The following is a 24,286-nucleotide window of genomic DNA, read 5'->3' as shown; positions in this document are numbered from 1 at the left end:
TGCAGGACCTTAGCCAGACCTAGCCGAGAACACACAGAATCCACGGAAGCAATTGGCAACTTGGCTACAGACAGGATAGACAAAGCAGGAACCAAGAACTTGTAGTTAGGTGTTTATTATATACAGTGGACTATTTACAGGAACAGAACACGGATCTTATGCTAGCTCTCTCTGATACGACTCACAACTCCTACACTGACACAGAACTCTGAACACTGAACTAACACATTCCAGTTAGTAGGCCATTAATTATCACTCCCTTGAGAGAGCTTGACCAATCAGGGAGCGGTCTCCATGTCTCTGTTATCACCAGGCAGACTTACTCCTTCACATGACCTTCTGGCTGTCTGCCAAACCTTAATTGACTCTGTGTGAGTAGCTGCACGTACAGTTTTCCAACAGTGACAGCCCTTGAGATATTTGAAGATGGCTATCATATCTTCTCTTGATTGTTCTCCTCTGTACACATTCCAGCTTGTCAACATCCTTCTTAAATTGTGGTGCCAGAATTGGATACAGTATTCCAGGTGTGGTCTGACCAAGGCAGAATACAGTGGTACTATTACTTCCCTTGGTCGGACACTATACTTCTGTTGATGCAGCCTAGAATAGCATTAACTTTTTTTTTACTGCTGCATCACACTGTTGACTCATGTTAAGCTTGTGATCTACCAAGTCCCTTAAATCCTTTTAACATGTAATGCTAGTAAGCCAGGTGTCTCCCATCCTATATTTGAGCATCTGGTTCTTCCTGTCTAAGTGCAGAACCTTACATTTGTCTCTATTGAAATTCATTTTGTTAGCTTGTGCCCAGTTCTCCAATCTGTTACGGTCATTTTGAATTCTATCTTCTGCGTCATTAGCTACCCCTCCCAGTTTGATGCTGTCTGCAAATTTGATGAGCATCCCCTCAATTCATTCATCCAAGTCATTAACAACAACAAATTTATTTATACCCCGCCCATCTGGCTGGGTTTCCCCAGCCACTCCGGGCAGCTTCCAACAGAATATTAAATACGGTATATGATAAAACATCAAACATTAAAAACTTCCCTAAACAGGGCTGCCTTCAGATGTCTTCTAAAAGTCTTATAGTTGTTTAAAAAGACGTTAAACAATTAAACAACAACAGCACCAGGACAGAATCCTGCAGCATCCCACTTGTCACTTTTTCCAGGATGATGAGAAGCCATTAATGAGTACTCTTCAGGTTCTGTCAGTCAACCAGCTACAAATCCAGCTAACAGTTACCTCGTTCAACTCACATTTTATCAGCTTCCTTGCAAGAATATCATGGGGGGTTTTGTCAAAAGCCTTACTGAAATCAAGATACACTGTGTTCACAACATTTCCCTGATCCACCAAGTTTGTAATTCCATCAAAAAAAGAAATCAGATTGATCTGGCATGACTTATTTTTGGGAAACCCATGCTAGATCTTAGTAATCACAGCATCCTTTTCTAAATGCTCATAGTCGAACTTGTTAAATTACCATATTTTTCGCTCTATAACACGCACCTGACCATATCACGCACAGCGTTTTTAGAGGAGGAAAACAAGGGGGGGGGATTCTGAATGAAACAGTGGATGTATCATTTTTGTGCCTCATGCTGTGGCCACAGACATGTGATCTGGTGAGTTTGGGGTAGCCCAATGCAAAGATCCTGAGGATCCATGTGGATCCATGCTTTGTAACCACGTTTTTGCACCATTGCAGCCCCAGGCAACAGTGGGTGCGTGATTTTTTTGGTGCAGGCTGTAGCCATGGACATGTAATGTGATCTGATGGTGAATTTGGGGTGACCCAATGCAAAGATCCTGAGGATCCATGTGGATCCGTGCTTTGTAACCACGTTTTAAGTGGGGAGGGAAGGAAAAACACAGAAGGGACAAGGAGCACGAGAGGGGTGTGCAGAGAAGCAGCTGGCTAAGAATGCAGGAGAGGGGTTTAACGGGAGGGAGGAAAAGAAGGCAAAAGTTTTCACACACACACACACACACACACACACACACACCCAAGCCAGCCCTCCCCCCCTCTCTCCCACCTGCATGTTTTCCGGCTGCCTGCGAGTCCCTAAAATGCTTCCCTGGACGCAGCAGCACCGGAGCACGGAGAGGAATTAGAAGGAAGGACTGTCAGCATTGCCCTTGAGCCAGTGCACCAACTGGACTCATGCACCTCAACCCCGACTGGGCTAGGCGAGCTGGGTAGCACTGCCAGAGACCTCCTTTCCCACAGGAACAGGTCACAGTGCTGTGGACTCACAGCTTAGAGCTGAGAGCACCGGATTCACTGTCTCAATAATACAGTCGTTGTGCAGCAGAGTTTTGCAGAGTCTTGCAGAGTATAAACCACTCGGAGAGCAGCTCTGTAGAATATCTTCCTTTTATTCTGTAACTACAACTATGATACAAAACTATATACAAAGCTGAATATTCTAAGCATAAATCAATGCTACACTGAGAGTCTGCAGCTGCTCTTAGCAGCAACCTTATCTCTAGACACGATCTCTGACACTCTCTCTCTCTCTCCGATACACTGACTGACTGACTCTCTTACACACAGATGTGGTGCTTAGGCAGAATAAGTAGATAGCAGGACACGCCTCCTTTCTGGAGAGTCAGCAGAGACCATCAGGAGATCATCAGGAGATTCTTGGGTATGGGAGGGGTGAAATCTCCTCAAGGACGCGATCCTTTCCTTTCCCCTCTGCTTGCCTGGAGGGGAGGGGATTTGCCTGCTCTTTGTTCCGTTTGAGCAAACAGCAACCGAAACAGAAAAGTTTGGGCAGTAAGACCCTGAGGCAGAATGCAGGAAAGCAACAGCTTCCTCTCTCACGGAGCTCCCTCCTCCCTGACGCTCCCTGACGTGCACGATTGGATTTTTGCCTGATTTTTGCCCCTGTGCTCGGGCCAGTCGGCTCCAGGGACCACACATTCGCTCAATAACACGCACAGACATTTCCCCTTACTTTTTAGGAGAAAAAAATCTGCATGTTATACAAAGAAAAGTACGGTATCTGTTCTAGGACCTTCCCTGCTATTGATGTCAAGCTCGCCAGTCAGTAGTTACCTGAATCTTCCATTTCCCTCTTTTTGAAGATGGGAACAATATTTGCCCGCCTCCAGTCTGTAGGGACCTCAACTGTTCTCCAAGAATTCTCAAAGATAATAGACAATGACTCTGAAATTACATCCGCAAGCTTCTTTAGTACCCTGGGATGCAACTCATCAGGACCTGGAGATTTGAATTCATTTAAAGCAGCTAAGTGTTCCCTTAGTACCTCTTTCCCTATCTTGGGCTGCAGCTCCCTCCTTACATCATTTATTTTGTTATCACCAGGTTGGGCATCACTTTCCTTTTGGGTGAAGACAGAGGCAAAGTAGTTAAGAACAGCTCCACCTTTTCTCTTTCACCCAATAGCATTTCTCCATCTTCCTCATGCAGAGGACCTACCACTTGCTTGTTCTTCCTCTTACTTCAGACATAGCCGAAGAAATGTTTTTTAATATTTTTAACCTCTCTTGCAAGCCTGAGTCATGAGTCTCATTCTACAATCAATTCCTACATTCCAGTCGTGAGTCTTTATGATTAAAGATATTAAAACTTAATGAGTTACACTATAACTGTTGGAGTTGTTGTTGCCTGGATGTTAACAGTGCATCATTTGTGGCTTTCCTGGCTGATAAATGCATAAACCTTGCTTTCTGTCTATGAATGATGTTCTCCTCACTACAGGAACATGACTCTTAACCTCAGGGTTATTAATTCGAGCCCCATATTGAACAAAAGATTCTTGCATTGCAGGGACAAGATTAGATGACCCTCGTGGTCTCTTCCAACTCTGCAATTCTATGATTCTATGTCACACAACGCCGACAATACTGCATTAGTAGCTCTACTGAAATTTGGACTGTCTTGCAACAACTGGCAATTGTCTTGCAATTGCTCAAAGCTGTTGAGGGCTTGACCCCTCTCCCTTCCTAATAATTCTGTTCGTATTAGTAGACGATGGTAAAGCTGGGGAGGGCTGTTAAAATATTCAAGCGGTGCTACAGTTACATTGAACAACAAATCTTTAAAACAAAAATGTAGTGCAATCACCACTTACTTTAAGCTGCTGCTTTCTTATTTCAGTTGCATCTGGGGGCTTGTCTACTGTAATAATTTCATCACGAACCTCCGTTATGATTTCAGCGACCTGGTGATGCAAAGAAAGTTAGTACTCAGCTCAAATTTTGAAGAATTTTGCAAATATTTTCTATCCCCCCCCAAAAAAAACACATACTGCCTTTTCAGTTATTTTTGGAAGGATGCAAAATAGTTTACAGTGCTAGAACATCCATTCATTAAGCCCTTAACCCTCCAAACTTAACACGGAAGTAAAGCTTCAGATGGAGGATCCTTAACATTCCTAAATGCTGCTGCTTAGCATAACTTCACTCCCAAACCTGTCTTCTTTCTAGCAACGGTAATCCCACCGCATAACCAAGTAAACAAGCACACGTGAGATTTTAGGGACCATTTATTTTCCCCTAAAGCCCGTTTTTCATCTTAAATATATCCTTAACATCACCACCCCAAAAAAATGTCACGTGCCACTAGATAAACACTAAGGATATAAAAGATAATATGCTGCCTTTTTCATATCATGATTAGGATGAACCACTGTATTACTTTCTGCATAAAGGCCAAGTGCCTGATCAAATTGTTTTAATAAATAAAAACGCCATCTTCCTGCAAGCAAGGATACAGTACTGCATTTGAAACAAACAAACAAAAAATTCTCTGCTCCTATACTGAGCTATCAAGTGCAATTATATTAGGTTTCTTTGTAATGTGTGAAAAAAAATACTTAATGAGGGCTTCCGGTCCCGCCTGCCTTAATAGAGGCAGCCCCCATGACAGCAGGTGATTGTCGGCAAATTCCCCCTAGGGATGGGGGGTGGGGATGGGAAATGGGCTTCACTTGCAGTTCATCTTGGTACCTGGCTCTCACTCCGGCATGGAATGTGGGAGGCAAGGAGGTGCTGAGTGCAAAAGCACTTCATCTGGCATGTTGGAAATGTCCAAATTTATGAAGCTTTGGGGATTTTAAAAAAAAGAAATATTTAAATGTGCAATACTTATCAAAGCAAAATTTTATCAAGCCAGAATTTATCTTTCTGCTTTAACAACATAAAGTGCAAAATTTATTTATCTTAGTTCATAGGTGTCAGGTCTGCCTCTAGATCCCAGCTCACAGAGGACCAACGCCCGGTGGATATAATGTACAAAAGTCTTTATTGAAGTTTAGTTTCCATTTCAAAGCTCTGGGCGCGCAGACCCACGTCTTGACGCTAGACCGGCTAAGTCCCCTCTGACTCACTGCTCCACCCACACCAGTTTAAGATTCTAGCCCGGCTCCACCTCTTACGCTGTTCTTTCCTTCGCTGGGTCCTTCTGCCCTCTGGGGTTTCCTCCTTCCTGGACTCCTCTGACGCTGAGCCCCCTGAGTCTTGTCCCTCCCTCCGGCGGGCTTTAGGACCTGGCTCCCTTCCCGGGCTCCCCGCTGTGCCGCGCTCCTGTACATTTGAACTTGGCGTGCGCGCCCAGCCGGTGACTTTCCTTCTGACCGTTTCCCCGCTTCCTGATGTGGGCGTTGCCAAACCTGACTCCTCTCCTCCCTCTGGTGGTGAGGACACTGGTCCCGACTCCTGGGACTCCCCCTCCCCACTGCGCTCTGGTGGAGAAGCTGGTCCTGATTTCCAACTGCTGCTCAGGGACTCCCCGCTGGCCCCTTCCTCCTGGGGCTTCCCCCCTGGAACCCCCCTCGCTCTGGCCACCAGCGCTCCCTTCTGTGAGTCCTCCGATTCGCTAGAGAGGCTTGTGGAATAACTCTGGCCACTGTCACTGCCTGCGCCCCCCTCGTACTCCTCCTCCTCACTCTCCATTTGCTCCCCCTCCTGTGTCTCTCCTTCTGAACCCCTGACAATAGGTCACCGAAAGGCCATCCCTGACACCTACAGGATTCTCTACTCTGCCCCAAATCCCAATGGAAATAGGTTTGAAAAAAGCACCCTAATATTGTGGTATATACTTGATTGCAGTGGCAGGGAAAGGTGTGTCTACAAGTTTCTATTTACAAATCTGGCAATTGGTCCAAAAAGTTCGGTAACCTCTAACTTAGTACAATTTTATAGCCTACTTAGCATGTTTATTAAATCTGTACAATTTGTACAAACAAAATTGTGAATACGAGCTGCAGCCGACTTCCATCTGTGCATCTTGCTTAAAACTGAGTTCTCACAAAACCTTTCAGATTTTTCCTCTGAAGTTTTGGCAGCCACAAAAGGTCTTTTGAAGTTTCTGTCCCAACTTCTTTTAACCTTTTTATCCTACAGCAAGGCAGCGCAAAATGCTATTTGTTTCCCAGTCAGTAGCAGGGTGTTCCTGTTGTTGTTTGCGGGGGAATAGTGAAAAGGCTGACCAAGAGGAAAGTAGAAAGAAAGCACAAACACGATACTTCTAGTATCTCCAAACTAAAACAAAGGTAATAAAAAGCCTTTAGAATGTATTTTTCCAGTCTATATCTGTATTGGATTTGAAATAGTTTTCATTGCAAAATTGTTTTATATATGCTTTTGTTAAATCGCTTTGAGATATCTCATAGGAAGTGACTGAATGGAAAAATGAATCTGTGTTGCTTGCGTCAGAATTATTCTTTAATATTGCAGAATGTCTGAGATAAAAATATATTTGAAGGCATTACACTCATTCTAGACGAGAAAATTTTCATGAGGCTTTTTCAGTGTTCCCTGAAATCTCTGATTTTTTCAAAGTTTTTGGGACGTAGCAGGGATTCTCTCTCTCTCTCTCTCTCTCACACACACACACACACACACACACACCCTTTTTATGGCTTTTTTCCTGGAATATAAACTGACAAAGAGCAATTAGAACTTACAGTCTGGATTCTTCTGTCGTCATCTTTGAGAATGCGGAGTAGATTCTCTGTAAGTGATGATACAAGGGATGCTGAAGTAGTGGGCATCTTAAGGATTTTTTGTAACACTGTCAGCAGTCTCTTCCTTAAGAAAAATAATAACATTGATGATATAATAATAAAATGATCCCTAAACAATGAGTAATATTATTCTCGTTTAAAATCCAAGAACTGGCAATTAACTGCTATTTCAGAAGTGAGGCAGTTTCTTTGAATAAGCTATGTTGGTGTTTCCAATACATGTAAGTGTTTAACTGTCTCCCTTCCCAGCCATCACACTTGCAGATCCTGGTTATTACAACTGGAATCTCTTCAAAATCTCTTCCACAGTGGAAAGCAAAGCACAACTTTTACTAAAATTTCTGATGGGGAACAAAACATTCAGACATGACCAGTCAAGTAGGGCAGAGATGAAAATCTAGAAGAGAGAGAGAGGTTGGGGTTGGCCTAGGGCATGGGTAGGCAAACTAAGGCCTGGGGGCTGGATCCGGCCCAATTGCCTTCTGGATCCGGCCCGCGGACGGTCCAGGAATCGCCGCGTAGATCTGATTCTGATTGTACAGGCTGCACCATTTCCACCCCTCTCCCTCACACACACACTGCGGTGGTGCCTCCTCCTGGCTTCTCCCTGCCCTGCCTAGAGGAGTAAGGGGGCTGGGCTTTGTTGCTGCTAGCCCCTCTCCGGAGCCCTTTCGCATGCCACTCATCGTCCCCCCGCTACCACCAGCCCCTGCCACTCGCAAGACACAGGACCCGCGATTGGCTCAGTGCCCATCTCTAGCGGCCACCATTTAAATCAGGCCCTCTCCGGAGCCCTTTCACACACCGTTCATCATTGCTCATTCATTCCCCCCCCCCCAAAAAAATATAGTCTGGCCCCCCACAAGATCTGAGGGACAGTGGACCAGGCCCCTGCTGGAAAAAAAATTGTCAACCCATGGCCTAGGGTTTGGTTGGTTGTTTGTGATTGGCTGTGGTGAACTTTGTTTTCATGTGTGAGTGTGGTGTGTGTGTTTGGATCTGGTTAGCAATATTGATTTGAATCCTGTTGGTGGGTTCGTCTTGTTGGGCTTTGTATGTGATAAAGGGGAACCGAACTGGGGTGAAGGGGTCTTTCTTCTGTCTGTCCCCGTGTTAGTTTCAGTTTGTTGGTTAGTTTTTCTAATACAATCATACCTCGGGTTGAATATGCTTCATGTTGAGCGCGTTCGAGTTGTGCTCCATGGCAACCCGGAAGTAACAGAGCATGTTACTTCCGGGTTTCGCCACTCGCGCATGCGCAGACGCTCAAAATGACGTCACGCGCATGCACAGAAGCGCCGAAAAGCGATGCGCGTGTGTGCAGACATGCTGTCGCTAGTTATGTTTGCTTCTGGGTGCGAATGGGGCTCCGGAACGGATCTCGTTCGCATCCCGAGGTACCACTGTAAGGCCGTTTCCCATACTATTTGATACCATTGGTCTATGTTTACTCCTGGCAGGTCTCTCCAGTGTCTGGCTATGATGTTTCTGGCTGCTGAGTGTAGGTGGGCTATGAGCTCTTTGTGTTGTGAGTAGGCATTATTGTCTTGGAACATAGCAAATTCTTCATCCTGGAACTACAGAGGAACCTGACAGGATCTATGGGGAAAACCTGGTTGGACAGCAAAGTAGTAAGTGCCATCCTATCCAGGCTTGTATAAAGCACTACAGTTTCATTGCAGTCCCAGGACAAGAAAGATATTCTGGTTTCGGTGTGCTGGAGGATGGAAAGAGAAAGAAAAATGTTCAAAATAAGCTATTTAAGTGAATTTGACCATTAAACCAAGTCATTTGGTGCTGTACTGATGAATACTAATGTTGGAACTTTGACATGAAACCAAGTGACTAGAATGCTGAATAAAATGGACTGAGCTACTGAAACATTTCTGAGTCAATTCGAAGTCAACAGAATAACATATACATCAAAAATCTCTTTGTTGCTAAACTAAGTCTTACCTTCCTCCTTCTTCGGCGGTATCCATGCAGCCTATCATAAGGATCAGCTGCTGACCTATAAACTCTTTCGTCATCAGTTGCTCAACACAAGCCATATCTTCTTTCTCTTCTTGACAGAGAACTGGCATATTCTGAAGGTAACTTAATTTTTAAAAATGGTTATTCAGTATGATGCAAGCAACATCTTGATTTTTTTTGAATTTTAGGTTACTGTACCAGTTAAAGGGCTTACAAATATAATTTGACTGAGTCTACCCACAGACAACATTGCTGCCTCGTCAATCTTCACAATACTATGCATTTATCACTGCTTTTATTTTATTCCTTTGCTGGGCCTTACATGAAGAAAAACTGGCGGTTAGAAGGTGTCTAGTTGAACCTCCCAAGAGCATGTCCTACTTTCCAGTGCCAAAGGATTCTTTTTCACACAGACCTATTTTAGCCTACATAGCTACTTCTGCACACTCTACAAGGAGTCAGGAACATAAATTACCGTATTTTGTGCACCATAACACTCACTTTTTTCTTCCTAGAAAGTAAGGGGAAATGCTTGTGCGTGTTATGGAGTGAATGCCTATGGGTGGCGGGGGGGGGGGGATCTGCTGCAGTCGTGAGCAGAGGATCCATGGTTCCCCTTCCTTCCCTCCTCCGTGGCTCGCTTTGAAACAGCAAAGCGGGAGAGGAGCCGCTTACACAGGTGTAAGCGGCTCCTGTCTGGTTGGCTGCTTTAAACCATGCTCTCTGTCCCTCTCTCCTCCCCACTCATCTCGCTAAATAGCAGCAAAGCTTTTCAGCTCTCTAAGCCGGGGAGGAGGGAGAGAAGCAGAGCCTGCTTGTTTTAAAGGAGCAAAGCGGGAGAGGAGAGGAGCCTTCTCCGCTTATACCCCTCTTCTGCATTATTAGCAGCATCCTTCTCCACGCACCCCACGCATGCTCCTTGTCCCTTGAGTGCTTTTCCTTCCCTCCCCACTTAAAACGTGGTTACAAAGCACGGATCCACATGGATCCTCAGGATTTTTGCATTGGGCTACCCCAAACTCACCATCAGATCACATGTCTGTGGCCACAGCATGAACCACAAAAATAATACATCCACTGTTTCGTTTAGAATATTTTTTTTCTTGTTTTCCTCCTCTAAAAACTACGTGCGTGTTATGGTCAGGTGCGTGTTATAGAGCGAAAAATACGGTAGTAACAGTAATCTTTATGTTCCAGCAAACCAGTTTAATTATTGTTTTGTGAACAACACAGATGTAAGTCCAAATCCAGTAACTGGAGATGAAAAGAAGAATAACTGTGAGGACCAAAAGCAGTATAAATTAAACTAATGCCAGTGATTTTTTTTCAGGGGGCACTCAAGGGTACACAACTACCGGCACCTCTTTTTGTTGTTAAAATGTGTACCACTTACTGTAACAACTTCATGGTGAGTACAGGCACCTCTTTTTCTGGAAAAAAGCACTGACTAATGCTTTAACTTTCTTGTTTACTTTACCTTTGCAAATAATCTGCATATATGGCAGGTTCTGGCAGAATGTTCTCTAAGAATTCTTCCCCTTCAGATTTCAAGTACTCACAAAGGGTCTTCCAATACAAAGCATTCTCAGCGGTTAGTTTTTCTATTGGAATTACTTTCCTTGAAAACAAATATATACACGTTACATTTTCAACGGGGGGGGGGGGTTTGCTTTGTCAATTAAGAAGGCAATCACAGTATTTGACAGATATACAAGCTGGCATTCACATTTTAAGCCACACACATTAAAAGCTGAAAAGACAGAGCAGCTGTTACAAGAATTATGTTGTAGACAATTTCATTGATTTAAAAAATGACTTAAGGATCATTATCTCATGGTAACCAGCAGGAATGCCTCACTGAAGCAAAATATAATTATCTTCCATGCAAAATGTTATTCCATAGTTAGTTGCTAGACGAATACTAGTAAGCAGAGCACTATCCTTATCCTAAATTAATGCAATCTCTGTATTTGAAAGTTGGTTCGTAGTGTCACTTTTTCGCATTATTAAGAGACTAACCCCAGTTTCTTGGAATTGTATTTCTTTCTACTGAAGAAATTAAATGGGCTGCCATCTGCACCCAGGTTGAGGGAGGGGTAATATCTTCCGAAGTATTACTGCTGGTGGGGGGGGGGGAGTGCATATACCCTACCACCTCTCATCTGTTATTTTAATAGACATTTTTCTTCTCAACCAATTGTGACTAAACTTTTAGGGGTTGTTGGAGGGAGCAGGAAAACTGTCTGCAAACACTCAGCATGCACACTACAAACATCCTCTTTAGTGGTGCTACTTTGCCCACTAATACATTGATGGCTTTTCCAAAAAGTATTCCTCACTAGTTAATAGGATGCCTTTTAGTAGCTGCTTTTTTGATTTGCCTAAAAACGGGAGGTTCTGGCTGCTACTTGCAGATATTTAGCTATTTATAGGTATTCCAGCAAATATGAGTTCAGTTTACTATTTTCAGAAAGTAATATGTCATAAAAATGTTCAGAAACAAACATGGTTATTTCACTAGTCCTTGGGATAAAGTTTAGGCAAGTAATGAGGCAGAAACCTTTAACTTACTTTCCCAAATTCAACTCTCAAGTATAAAGTTTTTTTTAAAAAAACAAACAAACACATACGTACATACCTTTCATCAAGGTCTGAGAAGTTTTTAATCAAGTCATTGACTGGTGACAGCGAAAACATGGCATTAAGTGCTGGAATACCGACTTCGGGACAACTTTCCACATCCAGCCGATGAAGGAGTTCTAGCACATTTCCCTCAACCAGCCGTAGCCAGGCCTGAAGAAGTTTCTTCTGCACCACTTCTTTTACAGATTCTATTAAGCAGGGAAATTTAAATCGAGATATAATTTCTCTGAATATTTTGCAAAAAAAAAAAAAAAACCCTTTACAGAATAGCTACTATGAGACACACACACACACACACACACTTAGTGATTAAGCTGACTGTCTCTGCCATATCACATTCAACAGTATATAAGCTACGTATATATGGCAGTGTTCACATTATCAACTCCTGACTTGATAAGCCAAGATTTTGTACACACCTTCATTTCTGTTTCACTTCTCCCTTCACTTGAGTCAAGATTCAAGCTGGGAAGCTACGGTTAACAACAGCTTCCTGTTACATGCAAACTGAGTTATGGTAAATGGCTTCCAAACAAGCCAGGATTCAGACGCCAACTATTCCTACTTGCAGGAAGAGAGGAATGAAGGCACTTTGCATTAGTGTGTCTATGTTGACTCACTAAATCAGGATTTCCTTATGAAAGCTGTGCTACTATAAACAATGAGGGCTTCCCAGAAAGAATACTTTAGATGCAATGTATTTTAGTATATTCTTCTATTATATTTATACTGTCTCTTCACATCACTGTGAAGTTTCTTTGTAGATCCTAGCTGTCAGACAAATTTCTCCAACACAGCAACATGCATATACTTGCATAAGGCTATCCATTGTTACTGCCTAACTCCTCCTTTACCTTTTTAGAGGGCTTTTCAGCTAATGTGGGAAGCAGAGGTATGTCTGTTAAAGCCTGGCAGAAGTGATGGAGCCTGTCACCAACATGAGAACTACATATGTTGTCACACATGAGGAGAAGAAGAACCAGATTGCCCACTGTTACAATATAAGCAATATATTGTATAAGTATGTCCCACTAGTTTGCAATGGGACTTACTCCCAAGAATGCATAGGACTGCAGCCTTCGTTTACCATTGTTAGCAAGATGGCTCTCAAGCATTTTGCTAGCAATGAAAAAATAAGGAATTGGCACACTGAACAAGCACACAATATAGGCAACTATAAAATAAAATAAAAATGTCTTACCTGATCTATCATTAAGCCCTTGCTGCACAAGCTTTACTCGTTGGGCTATTGTCAAAGCTTTCATATGAACCTTTTCTGCCAAAACCTTTTAAAGAGCACACAGACTTTAGGGCTTTACTAATAATGACTTTTGACAAATTGGTGCAAGCAACTTTATGTGCCTATCACAACAGCTACATACTGGGAATCTTGCCATAGTAAGTAATAAAACAGTAAGAAGGGAAACTTGAGTTTTATGAGTTAATTCTCAAATTCTGTGTCTAAAACACACTTTAAAAGCTCAGAAGAAGTGAACTCGGGCAGGTGGAATACGAGATATAATTTGGCATTTTAATTCCATCATAAAATGTAATGGATTGATTCGCAAGTAAGCAGGCTGAAAATTAAGAGCCACTGTATTTGTTTTGTTTATATATTGTTTTCCTTCTAAAAGGAAACCCATGAAAACTTCCCAGAACTAAACTCTTAAGACTTTCAAAGAGACATTCATTGCACTAACATAGAACCTGTTATGGCCACAAGAGGTGATATGTTTTATTGACACAAATCCCAGTCCAGCAATAAATACCCATGTATAAAAAGCATTCTTCAGTGGTTAATATGGATACAAATGCACATCTGCATCATGCTCCTCCAGACCTCTGAACTGGCTGCATCCATTATTTGATGCAACTGTGCAGCTCTGAATTCTCACATTTGAAAAACACTCGGCAGCCAGAATACAGTAGATTAATTGGAAAAACTGCTATGATGCAGTTTGAACTGACTTCCTTGGCACAATGATCAGAACCAGCAATATTTATAACGAGTTTAAAAAAACACTGCAAATACACCTATACATAAATTTACACCTGTACCCCAAACATAATTTTGCTCCCCAGAGAGAATAAAGTTGATTTCTCCAAATGTTTACATCATATATTACTAAGAAGCAATGTAAGTATTTGTAGTAAGATATTGACTTACCTGGTATGCCAATTTCCTAACCGTCTCTTTTACATCCATAGTACGACCTATAATTTTTGGCAGGGTTTCAGCTGATGGACCAATACATGACAGCACAGTGCGTCTGACTTCCGGATTGGAGTCGTTCTCAATTAAATTACTGTAAACTAAACAAAAAACAGTATTACACAGAGTATGTTAATGACCGGAAAATGTACATAAAGAAAATGTACATGAATAACAAGTGGCCAACACCCTTTGCATTAAGATTTTATGATGCTCATGTTAGATGCACAACTTCTACATTTTTGGCAGACCTTTAGTTGATGGGCCAAGATATGACAATGTTTTTCCACACCAGATGTAAATACTCAGGGAAATAGGCTGGAATTGACAACAAGCGAAGGGCTTCCTAGCACATGCCCCTGATTCTTAAAAGGCAGAGCACATGTCAGTCATACTTCACATATTTGCTACAGGAAACATTAAGTTACACTAGTGTAGCAAACTTGACACAAACCAAGGCAAACATGATACAGAAACTAGTAGCCTGTGACCTAACCACAGTAGGAAGAGCTGTTTTGGCTTGATGTCCTCTTCCTCTTCCCCTCCACTTCCCCATGCTTTTTCGAAATCCATTCTGGAGTCACAAGAGTACAAGGTCACCATTTTGTGGATGACACCCGTGTTAACTCTCCAGTCCCTGGAACCCAGTAACAAGTCATAATAAACTGACACAAACAACTGAACTATTTGATGACTGATGAAACGCCCCCCCCCATATTGTTATCACTGCAAATAAAGCAACCTTTTATAAGAGGGTCATAAATTCAGTTTTAAGAGATTGTTTGCATTATATTCAGATATCATTTTAAACCAGGTTATTTCCAAAAAAATGTATTGTTCAAAACTATTTTAAAAATAAAGAAAAACAGATTTTAAAAATTAGATTTCGAAACAAATGTTTATTCAGTAGATTTCAATTTCATGAAGGGGGAAGGCAAGCAAGACTATACCATAACAAGCCAGGAAAAGTACAGTACTTCCAAACCAGGCCAGTTTTCTAACTTTTTCTTTTCCCCAACTAGGCCATTACCATAAACTGTTCTTGTACCCTATGTTCTATATTCATACATATCTATTTTCCAATATTATAAAGTATCAACTACTTTCAGTTGCTTGAATAATTACATTCAAGTCTCCCAGGCAGAATTCAATACTAATGTTAATGTCTTAACTATTATAGCCAGTTTTTAAGAACTGAAAAGATAAAAATACATCTTTAAATTAAAATAAATATCATTGATACAGTAACAACGTACCATTAACCACAGGACAATCACTGTCCTTTGGATCTTGAAGTCTAGACAATGCCAGCACAGCTTGAATTCTCACATTTGGAACTTTATCTTTCACTCTGAGCAACATGGCATTGCTAATTTGATCAAATAGCTCATCTTCAATCTGAGCATTCTCCGGCAGGCTTACCAGAAGCTTATTAATAATTTGGCACACCCGAAATCGTACTGCACTGCTGTTTGCTTGGTGAGACTTAAAAAGAAGGAGTTGATTTTTAGTATTCCTGCATTATTGTTCTTATGTATAAAAAATATGAATAGTTTCAAGTATTCACATATAAAAATTTCATAAATTCACCCAATATTTAAGTACCAAATGTATTATTTGGTATAACACCCCCTTCATTTATTCTTACAATCCTGGCAGTCAGTCTTAATCTTAAATTATTTATTTTTCCATTTAAAGGATCTTTAACCCAGGAATGAATGACACCAGGTTAAACCTGAATGGCTTTGCAAAATAAACTTGGTGCTTAAGACAGCAATTATGAAGCTGGTCTTCAGCTGTGGCTGAATGCAAGACTATAGAACATAAATGCAGACTGTAATTATAACCAAAACACAGCCATATCCCATAGAAATCAATTGAGCAAACTGGAGCCTTAGCAACTGCATATCCAAGACCCCTATAATTGCACCCCAGAAATTCTGACCTTAGGTGAATGTTGGTCAGCAGCACAGATTGTTCAAACAAAATCTATCATTGCTTTGTCAGGCATAGGCAAATGCAGCCCTCCAGATGTTTTTGAGACTACAACTCCCATCATCCCTGAACACTGGTCCTGTTAACTAGGGATGATGAGAGTTGTAGTCCCAAAACATCTGGAGGGCCGTGTTTGCCTATGCCTGCTTTATGTCTTTAAGAGCAGGAAAGATAACACAGCCCTTGCATTCAGTGTGATTTCTACCCAATATAACAAGTCTGATTTTACATCACCATTAAGAAAATAAAATACACCCCATTTATATGCAGATTCATATGGTGTACATTAGATCATACTATAAAGAGGAGCATTATGCATCCAATGCTACTTTTTCACCATTACATTATTGCTAAGGTACCTCAAGCAGAAACTTGAACAAATAATTCAGAAGAGAATTTTCCACTTGCTCCTCTTCTTCAGTGTCATCTTTTTCTGGCTCATAAAATGAAACAACAAACTTGGCCGCAAAATTTATCACTTGTTCTACTGCAGGTTCTCTTTTGTAGACAATCAGGGCAAATTTAAGGTAATGAACAAATTCCTCATGAAAAGAGATTTTGTCCTGCAACTAGAACAAAGTTACACAGTAAGTAATGCAATTTCAGTATCAAAATTGATCAATGGTGGAACAGACCTTTATTTAAAAAATGGGCAAATCCAATGATATGTTAAAATCCTTTCCACTGAGAACTGGTTCTTTGGACAGAGCTTGAAAATTCCAGATTAAGTCTTGAAATACTGAAGATTAAGACTCTGAAATACTAGTCATAAGCTATGTTTTGTTGATACTTACAGTCTTCTCATGTCACAGTACAGTGGAACCTTGGTTCTCAAACTTAATCAATTTGACTCCCGAAACCATTTGAAAACCAAGGTGTAGCTTCCAATTGGCTGCAGGAGCTTCCTGCACTCAAGCGGAAGCCACGTCGGACGTTCAGCTTCTGAAAAACGGAAAACTTACTTCTAGGTTTTTGACGTTCGGGAGCCAATTGGTTTATCAACTAAGCTGTTCAAGAACCAAGGTTCCATTGTACTGTACTGTGACATGAGAAGACTTAGTACTGTTATAAGAATTTTAAGGATATATATATCCTTAATCCTTGGTTCATAAATGTACCAAGCAAACACATGTAAACCACATGTGTGAAACCCACAGAAAAGTCCTGAAACCACTTTCTCTCCCAAAATGACCTCAAATATTTCTCTGCAAGGTTGAAAGGAAATGGGAAATCTCCCCATTGTCTCTGTGCTCACAAATCCTGCCAAGGGCACACTTAAGGTGTGAATAGGGTAAGCCTGTGACCTGGATTCAGGAATTAAGTAGTTATAATAACAAAGAGTGGCCAAAACCCAGATAATGCAGTCAGGTAAATGGCAGACAGGAGATAAACAACACACTCAGGATTCTGTTTTAGACCGCCCCCTGTGATGTATGTATGATGTATTGGGGTAAATGGACCTGGGCTACACCCTTTCTGTGATGTATGTGGAATATTTCTGGGGGCGGTCTGGAGTTTGAGAGTGGGCAATTTCAAAGTCTATATAAGGGCGGGCACACCTTTGTTCTGGGTTTTTCTCCCCCTTGTGTGTGGAAGCGGAGCACCCTGTTGCAACAGCTTTAATAAAGATCAGGCTTACTAGCTGCTTCACTTCTCAATATTCTCTGGTTGGTCTGTTATTTTCTCCTACCAATAGAGAACCTACAAACGTCTCTGTATGGGCTCTTGGGTACCCCATAAGGGAAAACGAGTTTTTTCTCATCAACAAAATATCAACAAAACATATATTATAACAGTATGGGTGATATCTGGTTTTCAGTATCATGATATATATCGCCAGCTAAACGTTGCAATATCTCAATATATCACAATGTCTGAAATAAGGCTGGCGCTTATAATAATCTGGGGAAATATAACATATTAAGAACATAGCAATTGATTACAATATCATTCCCTGCAAAAGAATGACTTAATGTTTCCTATAGTTAACAGTTTAATGGGTTCATTGACAAATGTCACCTTTCCTGAACTCAATAGGTGACCATAAGTAGGCCCCTTTCAAACCTTGCTTTCCTCCTCCACTTAGGCAATACAATAATACTACAAGGGTTCTGTACCAACATAACATGAAGCACTTTGAGAACTGTTATATGGAAGTGAAGCACTGTTTATTGCTGCAAAATATACTGTTGTAAACTGAACATGGTTCGCTACAGTGGTACCTCGGGTTACATACGCTTTGGGTTACATACGCTTCAGGTTACAGACTCCACTAACCCAGAAATAGTGCTTCAGGTTAAGAACTTTGCTTTAGGATGAGAGCAGAAATCGTGCTCCAGCGGTGCAGCAGCAGCAGGAGGCTCCATTAGCTAAAGTGGTGCTTCAGGTTAAGTACGGACCTCCGGAACGAATTAAGTACTTAACCCGAGGTACCACTGTACTTGCAAATCCATATGGACATTCTGCAGTTGTATTTATTTAGGGAAGGCAGGCAGATGAAGGTACTTTCACACGCCTGTTAGATATGCTCAGTTGCCCAAGCTTTCCTGTTACATATTCTGTTACATATTCTACTTCCCACCCAATATCTTTCTTGAAGCAACCATTGCATGGTTTTGTAAAGGTTAAGGTTTTCAGTGAGACCAATGTATTTTATGAATGTGTTAGCCACCCTTGGGGGTTAAAGTCAAAAAGCATGAAATTAATAATATTTACCTCATTGTACATGTGCTTCAAGGATGCCACAAGTTTTGCATGATTTTGGTGAGCTTTTTGAGCTTTTTCAAAGGTCTCCTTAATATTGAAGTTCTTCCCTTTCATAGCTGCAAAGAAATGGGTCATTTTAAAAACTTAACTGAATCTTGTACATTCATGGAACCCACTTCACTAGGTGTTCGCATCACCATGGATCAACCATCAGAGTTTTCCAAGTTTTTTCAACTTGCCTAAACACAAGCTTCTACCTGTATTACTTTGCAAACCCTTTTATTCTTAGTCTTATTTGAAAGCTAGTTCTAAATTATTTCATATTTCACTTATATTCTGCCTTCCCACCAAAGGTCTCCATAGTAGTTAACAAGCAAGATTAGAACGACAAAACTTCAGAAAAACCACCTGCAGTTTCCACAGGTGGAATATATTCAAAATCAATGTCACTTTTTTTATTTTAGCACATGCCCTCTCATTTCTTTAGGGCACACAAGTGAGAAATATGCAGCCCATTTTCAGAAGCCCTATGCAAGTGATCAGTTCAGGCCTCAGGTAAAAATTACTGGACTTCCCATACCTGGCAGTATGGGGTAATGGAGGCTGAGAGTAAAGGAGGTACCATGCCAAACAATGGCTTCTGTGCCACCCACGGTCAGTATGCAGCCCTTGGAAAAATGCCCTCAAAGGGGAGCAGAAAGGCTATGTGCTTTTGCCTCAGAAGATAGTAGAGCTACTTACAAGAGCCACTAATACCACACATACTGATGCCTAATCTAAAGAACATAAAGAGCAAACCGTCAGTTTCTATCATTTCAGACTACTTGTCATTCTAAACCAATGACTTCTCTGATGTGCCACACCTGTCCAGGTTTTAGATAGGAAGCTTTCTCTTCCATATCTGGGAGTGTGAGATGCCAGGGATTGAACCTAGAACAGGGGTTCCCAAACTGTGGTTCATGGACCAAACATCATTCCAGTGGTTCATGATGTGTCCGTGGATTTGTGGTTGAATACAGGAGTCAGCATATCTATTGCAATAAATATCCATGTTGATTTTTGACTATTTTATTGAGGTACAGTGGTACCCTGAATGCGAACGGGATCCATTCCGGAACGGGGTTCCGGAATGGATCCCGTTCGCATCCAGAAGTGAACGCAACCTGCGTCTGCACGTGATGTCAATTCGGCATCTGCCCGTGATGTCATTTTGAGCGTCTGCGCATGCACGAGCGGTGAAACGGAGCCCGTTACTTCCGGGTCGCTGCGGAGCGCAACCCGAAAGTATTCATCCCAAAGCTACTTCAACCTGAGGTATGACTGTAATTTTAATCTGTTTTAGTATGGCTGTGAATTTTTCTGTTTTATTTTTATTTTTGTAAACTGCTTGATGGCCCAGTTGCATTCCTATCTGGATAAAGATAGCCTAAAGTCTGGTAACCTCATTATGTTTATTAAAATTGAATGGGCAGTAGTACCTCTGGCTGCGAACGGGATCCGTTCCGGAGGCCCGTTCGCAACATGCATAGAACGCAACCCACAGCGACACATCTGCACACGCGTGGGTTGCGATTCACCGCTTCTGCGCATGATGTCATTTTGCACATCTGCGAAACCCGGAAGTAACCCTTTCCGGTACTTCTGGGTCACAACCTGAAAAAACGTATCATGAAGCAAACATCACATGAGGTAAGACTGTATTTCAAAGCGACAGCATTTCAACTGGTCCTTGGCCGCGTTTGCCATTCGCTTTCCCTCCTCTCCTCTGCCCGATTCCTGTAAGAACTTGTGGGAGAAAAAACCGCTTAAAAAGCAGCTTCATCCCAAACCTGTGTCGCGATATATTCATTTATAGGTCATAAATTCCATTTACGGGTGCCTGTATTCTTGTGTGTTGACTTTGCAGGCCGCCTTGTCTCGCCCAAGGCGGCTTACAATCTCATCCCTCTCCTGCAGGTAATAATAGACTTGGCACGCCTTTCTCTATCGCAGGAAACTGATGAGCGTATGTATTTAATTCCTTTCATTCCGTAAAGCTTCATACATCGCTCGGTCGTGGAAAAACCTCAAAGCGGTTTGCAAAAGATAAAGCAGTATAGACATAATAATAATAATAATAATAATAATAATAATAATAATAATAATCCCAATAAAAACCCCACCCAGAGGGAAAGTGGCGGCGGGGGGCGGAGCCCTCCCAAGCCAGCCCTCTCCTCACATGCCCTCAAAAGACCCGTGTCACCTGAACTACTCAGCGCAGGCCACCAGAAGCCGACCCAGCCGCTACCACGCTCCAACTGCCGCGCGCCTCCCTCTTCCCGCCGTCGCCTTCAAAATTTGGACACGCCCACAGAGGCGAGGGGCGGGGCCGAGCTCCAGCGCTCTCTCTTTCCCCACCCTATTCTCGCGAGATGCTGAAGACTTCGAAATCTTTTTATCGCGCGTCCAACGGAGGAAGCGCGAGGTTGAGAAGGCGGAGCGCTCGCTCGCTCGCTCGCTCACTCGCTCGCTCTCTCTCTCTCTCTCTCTCTCTCTCTCTCTCTCTCTCTCTCCGCTTCAAATCTCGCGAGATCCTGGCGGAAGATAAGCGCGGCGGCGGAGGAGGGGCGCGGTTAAGACTCCCGGGTTGTGACTGGGGGAGGGAAAAGGGGCGGGGCAAACAAATGACGTCAGCGCTAACGGTACTTCGGGTTGTCCGTAGGCCCTTTCGCGCCACGGTGACTGGCGCTGCCTGCATAAATGTCTTCCAGGGTCGAAACGGCGCCAGCTCTTTGCCATGAGGAAAAGTTGCTGCGGTTGTGGGCTTTTCAGTTACACGAGTTACACGCAGCCTTTTGGTTTCAACTCTGGTGGGAGAAAGCGGAATGCTAAGGTTATGTTGGACTACAACTCCCATCATGCCTTGCTAGCAGAATCAGCTGTCGAGGATGATGGGAGTTGTAGTCCACCAAATACCTGGCACCTACTCCCTCCCATCTGAGAGAGACTGGTTTAGACTCGCAGGCTTCCTCAACCTCAGCTCTCCAGGTGTTTTTGGATTACAACTCCCATGATCCCTAGCTAGCAGGACCAGAAGTGAGGGATGATGGGAATTGTAGTCTCAAAACATTTGGAGGGCCTGGTTTAGAGAAGAGGCAAGTAGAAGAGGCTGCAGGGCAGGAGTTTGGATGCTTTTCAGCAGAAGTTGAGCAAGTGGATCTTTTCCTTAAGTTTCCTGCAGTGCAGGGGGTTGGACTAGATGCCCCTTAGGATCCTTCCAAAGTCATTGATTCTAAAAAGTACACAGCCATGGAGAAAGAGCGGAGACAGAGTTTTTCTCCCTTCTCACAACACCAGAATTCATGGGCACCCGATGAAGCTGAACGTTGGAAGAGTTAGGACAGAAAAAGCACTTCTTCACAACAGAATAATAATAATAATAAATTAATAATAACATTAATAATAATTTATTATTTATACCACGCCCATCTGGCTGAGTTTCCCCAGCCACTCCGGCCAGCTCCCAATCAAGTGTTAAAAACAATACAGCATAAAATATTAAAAACTTCCCTAAATAGCTACTTATTTCCTTCACATCTGGTGGGAGGGCGTTCCACAGGGCAGGCGCCACTACCAAGAAGGCCTTCTGTCTGGTTCCCTGTAACCTCACTTCTCACAATGAGGGAACCATATAGTTAATCTATGGAACTCCCTCCCACAGGAAGTGGCAATGTTGGGCCGCCAACTGGGACATCTTTAAAAGAGGGCTGGGCAAATTCATGGAGGAGAAGAGACTTGTCAAAGATTCCACAAGTGATTTCAGGCATACAGGTCAGGAGGTTAGAACGTGGTGCTGATAACACCAAGGGGCAGCTGCGTATTCCTCGACTGCAGAGAGTTGGACTGGATGATCCTCAGGGTCCCTTCCAACTCTTACGATTCTATGAATGGCTATGAGCCACAAAGGCTTTGCTCTGCCTGCACAGTTTTTGAGGCAGTGATGTTTCCAAATGCCAGCTGATGGAATAATGCTTGTCAACTGTTCAGCCACTGTGAGAACAGAATGCTGGACTAGATGGGCCATTGGCCTGATCCAGAAGGCCCTTCTTATGTTCTTATATAGGAACAGTGCAGTGATTGCTGATTCAATGATGTGCATTTTATTTTTGTTGTTGTTCTTTAGTCGTTTAGTCATGTCCGTCTCTTCGTGACCCCATGGACCAGAGCACGCCAGGCACTCCTGTCTTCCACTGCCTCCCGCCATTTGGTCAAACTCATGCTGGTAGCTCTGAGAACACTGTCCAACCATCTCGTCCTCTGTCGTCCCCTTCTCCTTGTGCCCTCCATCTTTCCCAACATCAGGGTCTTTTCCAGGGAGTCTTCTCTTCTCATGAGGTGGCCAAAGTATTGGAGCCTCAGCTTCAGGATCTGTCCTTCCAGTGAGCACTCAGGGCTGATTTCCTTCAGAATGGATAGGTTTGATCTTCTTTTGCAGTCCATGGGACTCTCAAGAGTCTCCTCCAGCACCATAATTCAAAAGCATCAATTCTTCGGCGATCAGCCTTCTTTATGGTCCAGCTCTCACTTCCATAAATCACTACCGGGAAAACCATGGCTTTAACTATACGGACCTTTGTTGGCAAGGTGATGTCTCTACTTTTTAAGATGCTGTCTAGGTTTCTCATTGCTTTTCTCCCAAGAAGCAGGCGTCTTTTAATTTTATTCTTTTTAATTTTAATGTCACTGCTGTCACCATTTGCAGTGATCATGGAGCCCAAGAAAGTAAAATCTCTCACTGCCTCCATTTCTTCCCCTTCTGTTTGCCAGGAGGTGATGGGACCAGTGGCCATGATCTTCATTTTTGTATAATAATGAATAATAATAGCTTAAAGGTCCCGGGCCCTAAGGAAGCCAGACTATCCTCCACCAGGGCCAGGGCTTTTTCAGTGATGGCTCCAACCTGGTGGAATGTTCTGTCCCACGAGACTAGGGCCCTGCAGGACTTGATCTCCTTCCGCAGGGCCTGTAAGACAGAGCTATTCTGCCTGGCCTTCAATTTGAATTAGCCTGATCCTCTGTTCCCTTTTCCCTTTGCTTTTCTATGAAGAAACCCTTTCTCGGACCCCACATTTAAATTCTTCCCTTGCTGGCCCTAGTAGGACCAACTTGGCCAGTTAGCCCTGGTGATCATTTGATGTCTACAGACTGGGTTGTTTTTGTTTGTTTGTTTTCCAAAATGACCCCTGCATTTTTGAATTTTATTTATATTGATGCTGCATTTTATGTTGTGTTTAATGCTGTTTTATGCTGTTTCTAAGTTGCATTTTAATCAGTGTTTTATATTTGCTGTTAGCCACCCTGAACCTGGTTTTTAAACTGGGAAGGGTGGGGTATAATTTTTTAAAATATTATTATTATTATTTAATCCTCCTCTGCCCTTAATCACACGCGAACTAGGATTCTTTTCAATATGATATATTTATTTATACTCTGCCTTTTTCCCTTGACAGGACTCAAGGCCATTACAGATAAGAAAAAACAAAAACGTTAAAAAATGTTAACAGTTGAGCATTAAGAGAATTAAAATGTTACACACCTATAAAATCTGTTTAAAACATACAAATGATGACAATAAAAACAGCACGGCACCAGCTCTGTCATTCAAAGCAGCCACTTCCCAAAAATCTGTTGGAACAAGGTCCTTCACCTGCCAGTGGAAGGACAGCAAGGAAGGAGACAGTCCAGCTTCTCCATAAAGGGAATTGAATAG

The 24,286-nt window shown here is 42.5% G+C and overlaps 1 protein-coding gene and 1 long non-coding RNA gene across 5 annotated transcripts in view; one reads left to right on the top strand and one right to left on the bottom strand.

Annotated features, from left to right (window-relative positions):
• NCAPG (non-SMC condensin I complex subunit G) overlaps positions 1–20,923 on the bottom strand; it is a 37,007-nt gene extending 16,084 nt beyond the window's left edge. For 2 of the 4 annotated variants that reach the window (XM_083754885.1, XM_083754888.1), the window contains exons 1-11: positions 20,780–20,923; positions 18,547–18,653; positions 16,191–16,400; positions 15,093–15,321; positions 13,792–13,937; positions 12,826–12,910; positions 11,620–11,812; positions 10,459–10,599; positions 8,964–9,104; positions 6,948–7,071; positions 4,113–4,202 (exon numbers count right to left, since the gene is read on the bottom strand). In XM_083754885.1, coding sequence (XP_083611011.1) covers positions 4,113–4,202; positions 6,948–7,071; positions 8,964–9,104; positions 10,459–10,599; positions 11,620–11,812; positions 12,826–12,910; positions 13,792–13,937; positions 15,093–15,321; positions 16,191–16,400; positions 18,547–18,651 — 1,464 coding nt within the window. In that variant the 5' untranslated portion in view covers positions 18,652–18,653; positions 20,780–20,923. Of the gene's footprint in view, positions 1–4,112; positions 4,203–6,947; positions 7,072–8,963; positions 9,105–10,458; positions 10,600–11,619; positions 11,813–12,825; positions 12,911–13,791; positions 13,938–15,092; positions 15,322–16,190; positions 16,401–18,546; positions 18,654–19,117; positions 19,223–20,759 lie in introns of those variants that run through there. The other 2 variants (XM_083754886.1, XM_083754887.1) reach the window with 2 other exon arrangements.
• A 1,204-nt stretch (positions 20,924–22,127) lies between these two features.
• On the top strand, positions 22,128–24,077 carry LOC310852195. Its single transcript, XR_014568027.1, has 2 exons — positions 22,128–22,347; positions 24,027–24,077. It is a non-coding gene; the product is annotated as an uncharacterized lncRNA (long non-coding RNA).
• Positions 24,078–24,286: the final 209 nt, after the last annotated feature.

This window comes from Podarcis gaigeae, assembly GCF_964106915.1.
Source record: "Podarcis gaigeae genome assembly, chromosome: 9".
Taxonomy (NCBI): domain Eukaryota; kingdom Metazoa; phylum Chordata; class Lepidosauria; order Squamata; family Lacertidae; genus Podarcis; species Podarcis gaigeae.
This window is presented reverse-complemented; position numbering and strand designations above follow the sequence as displayed.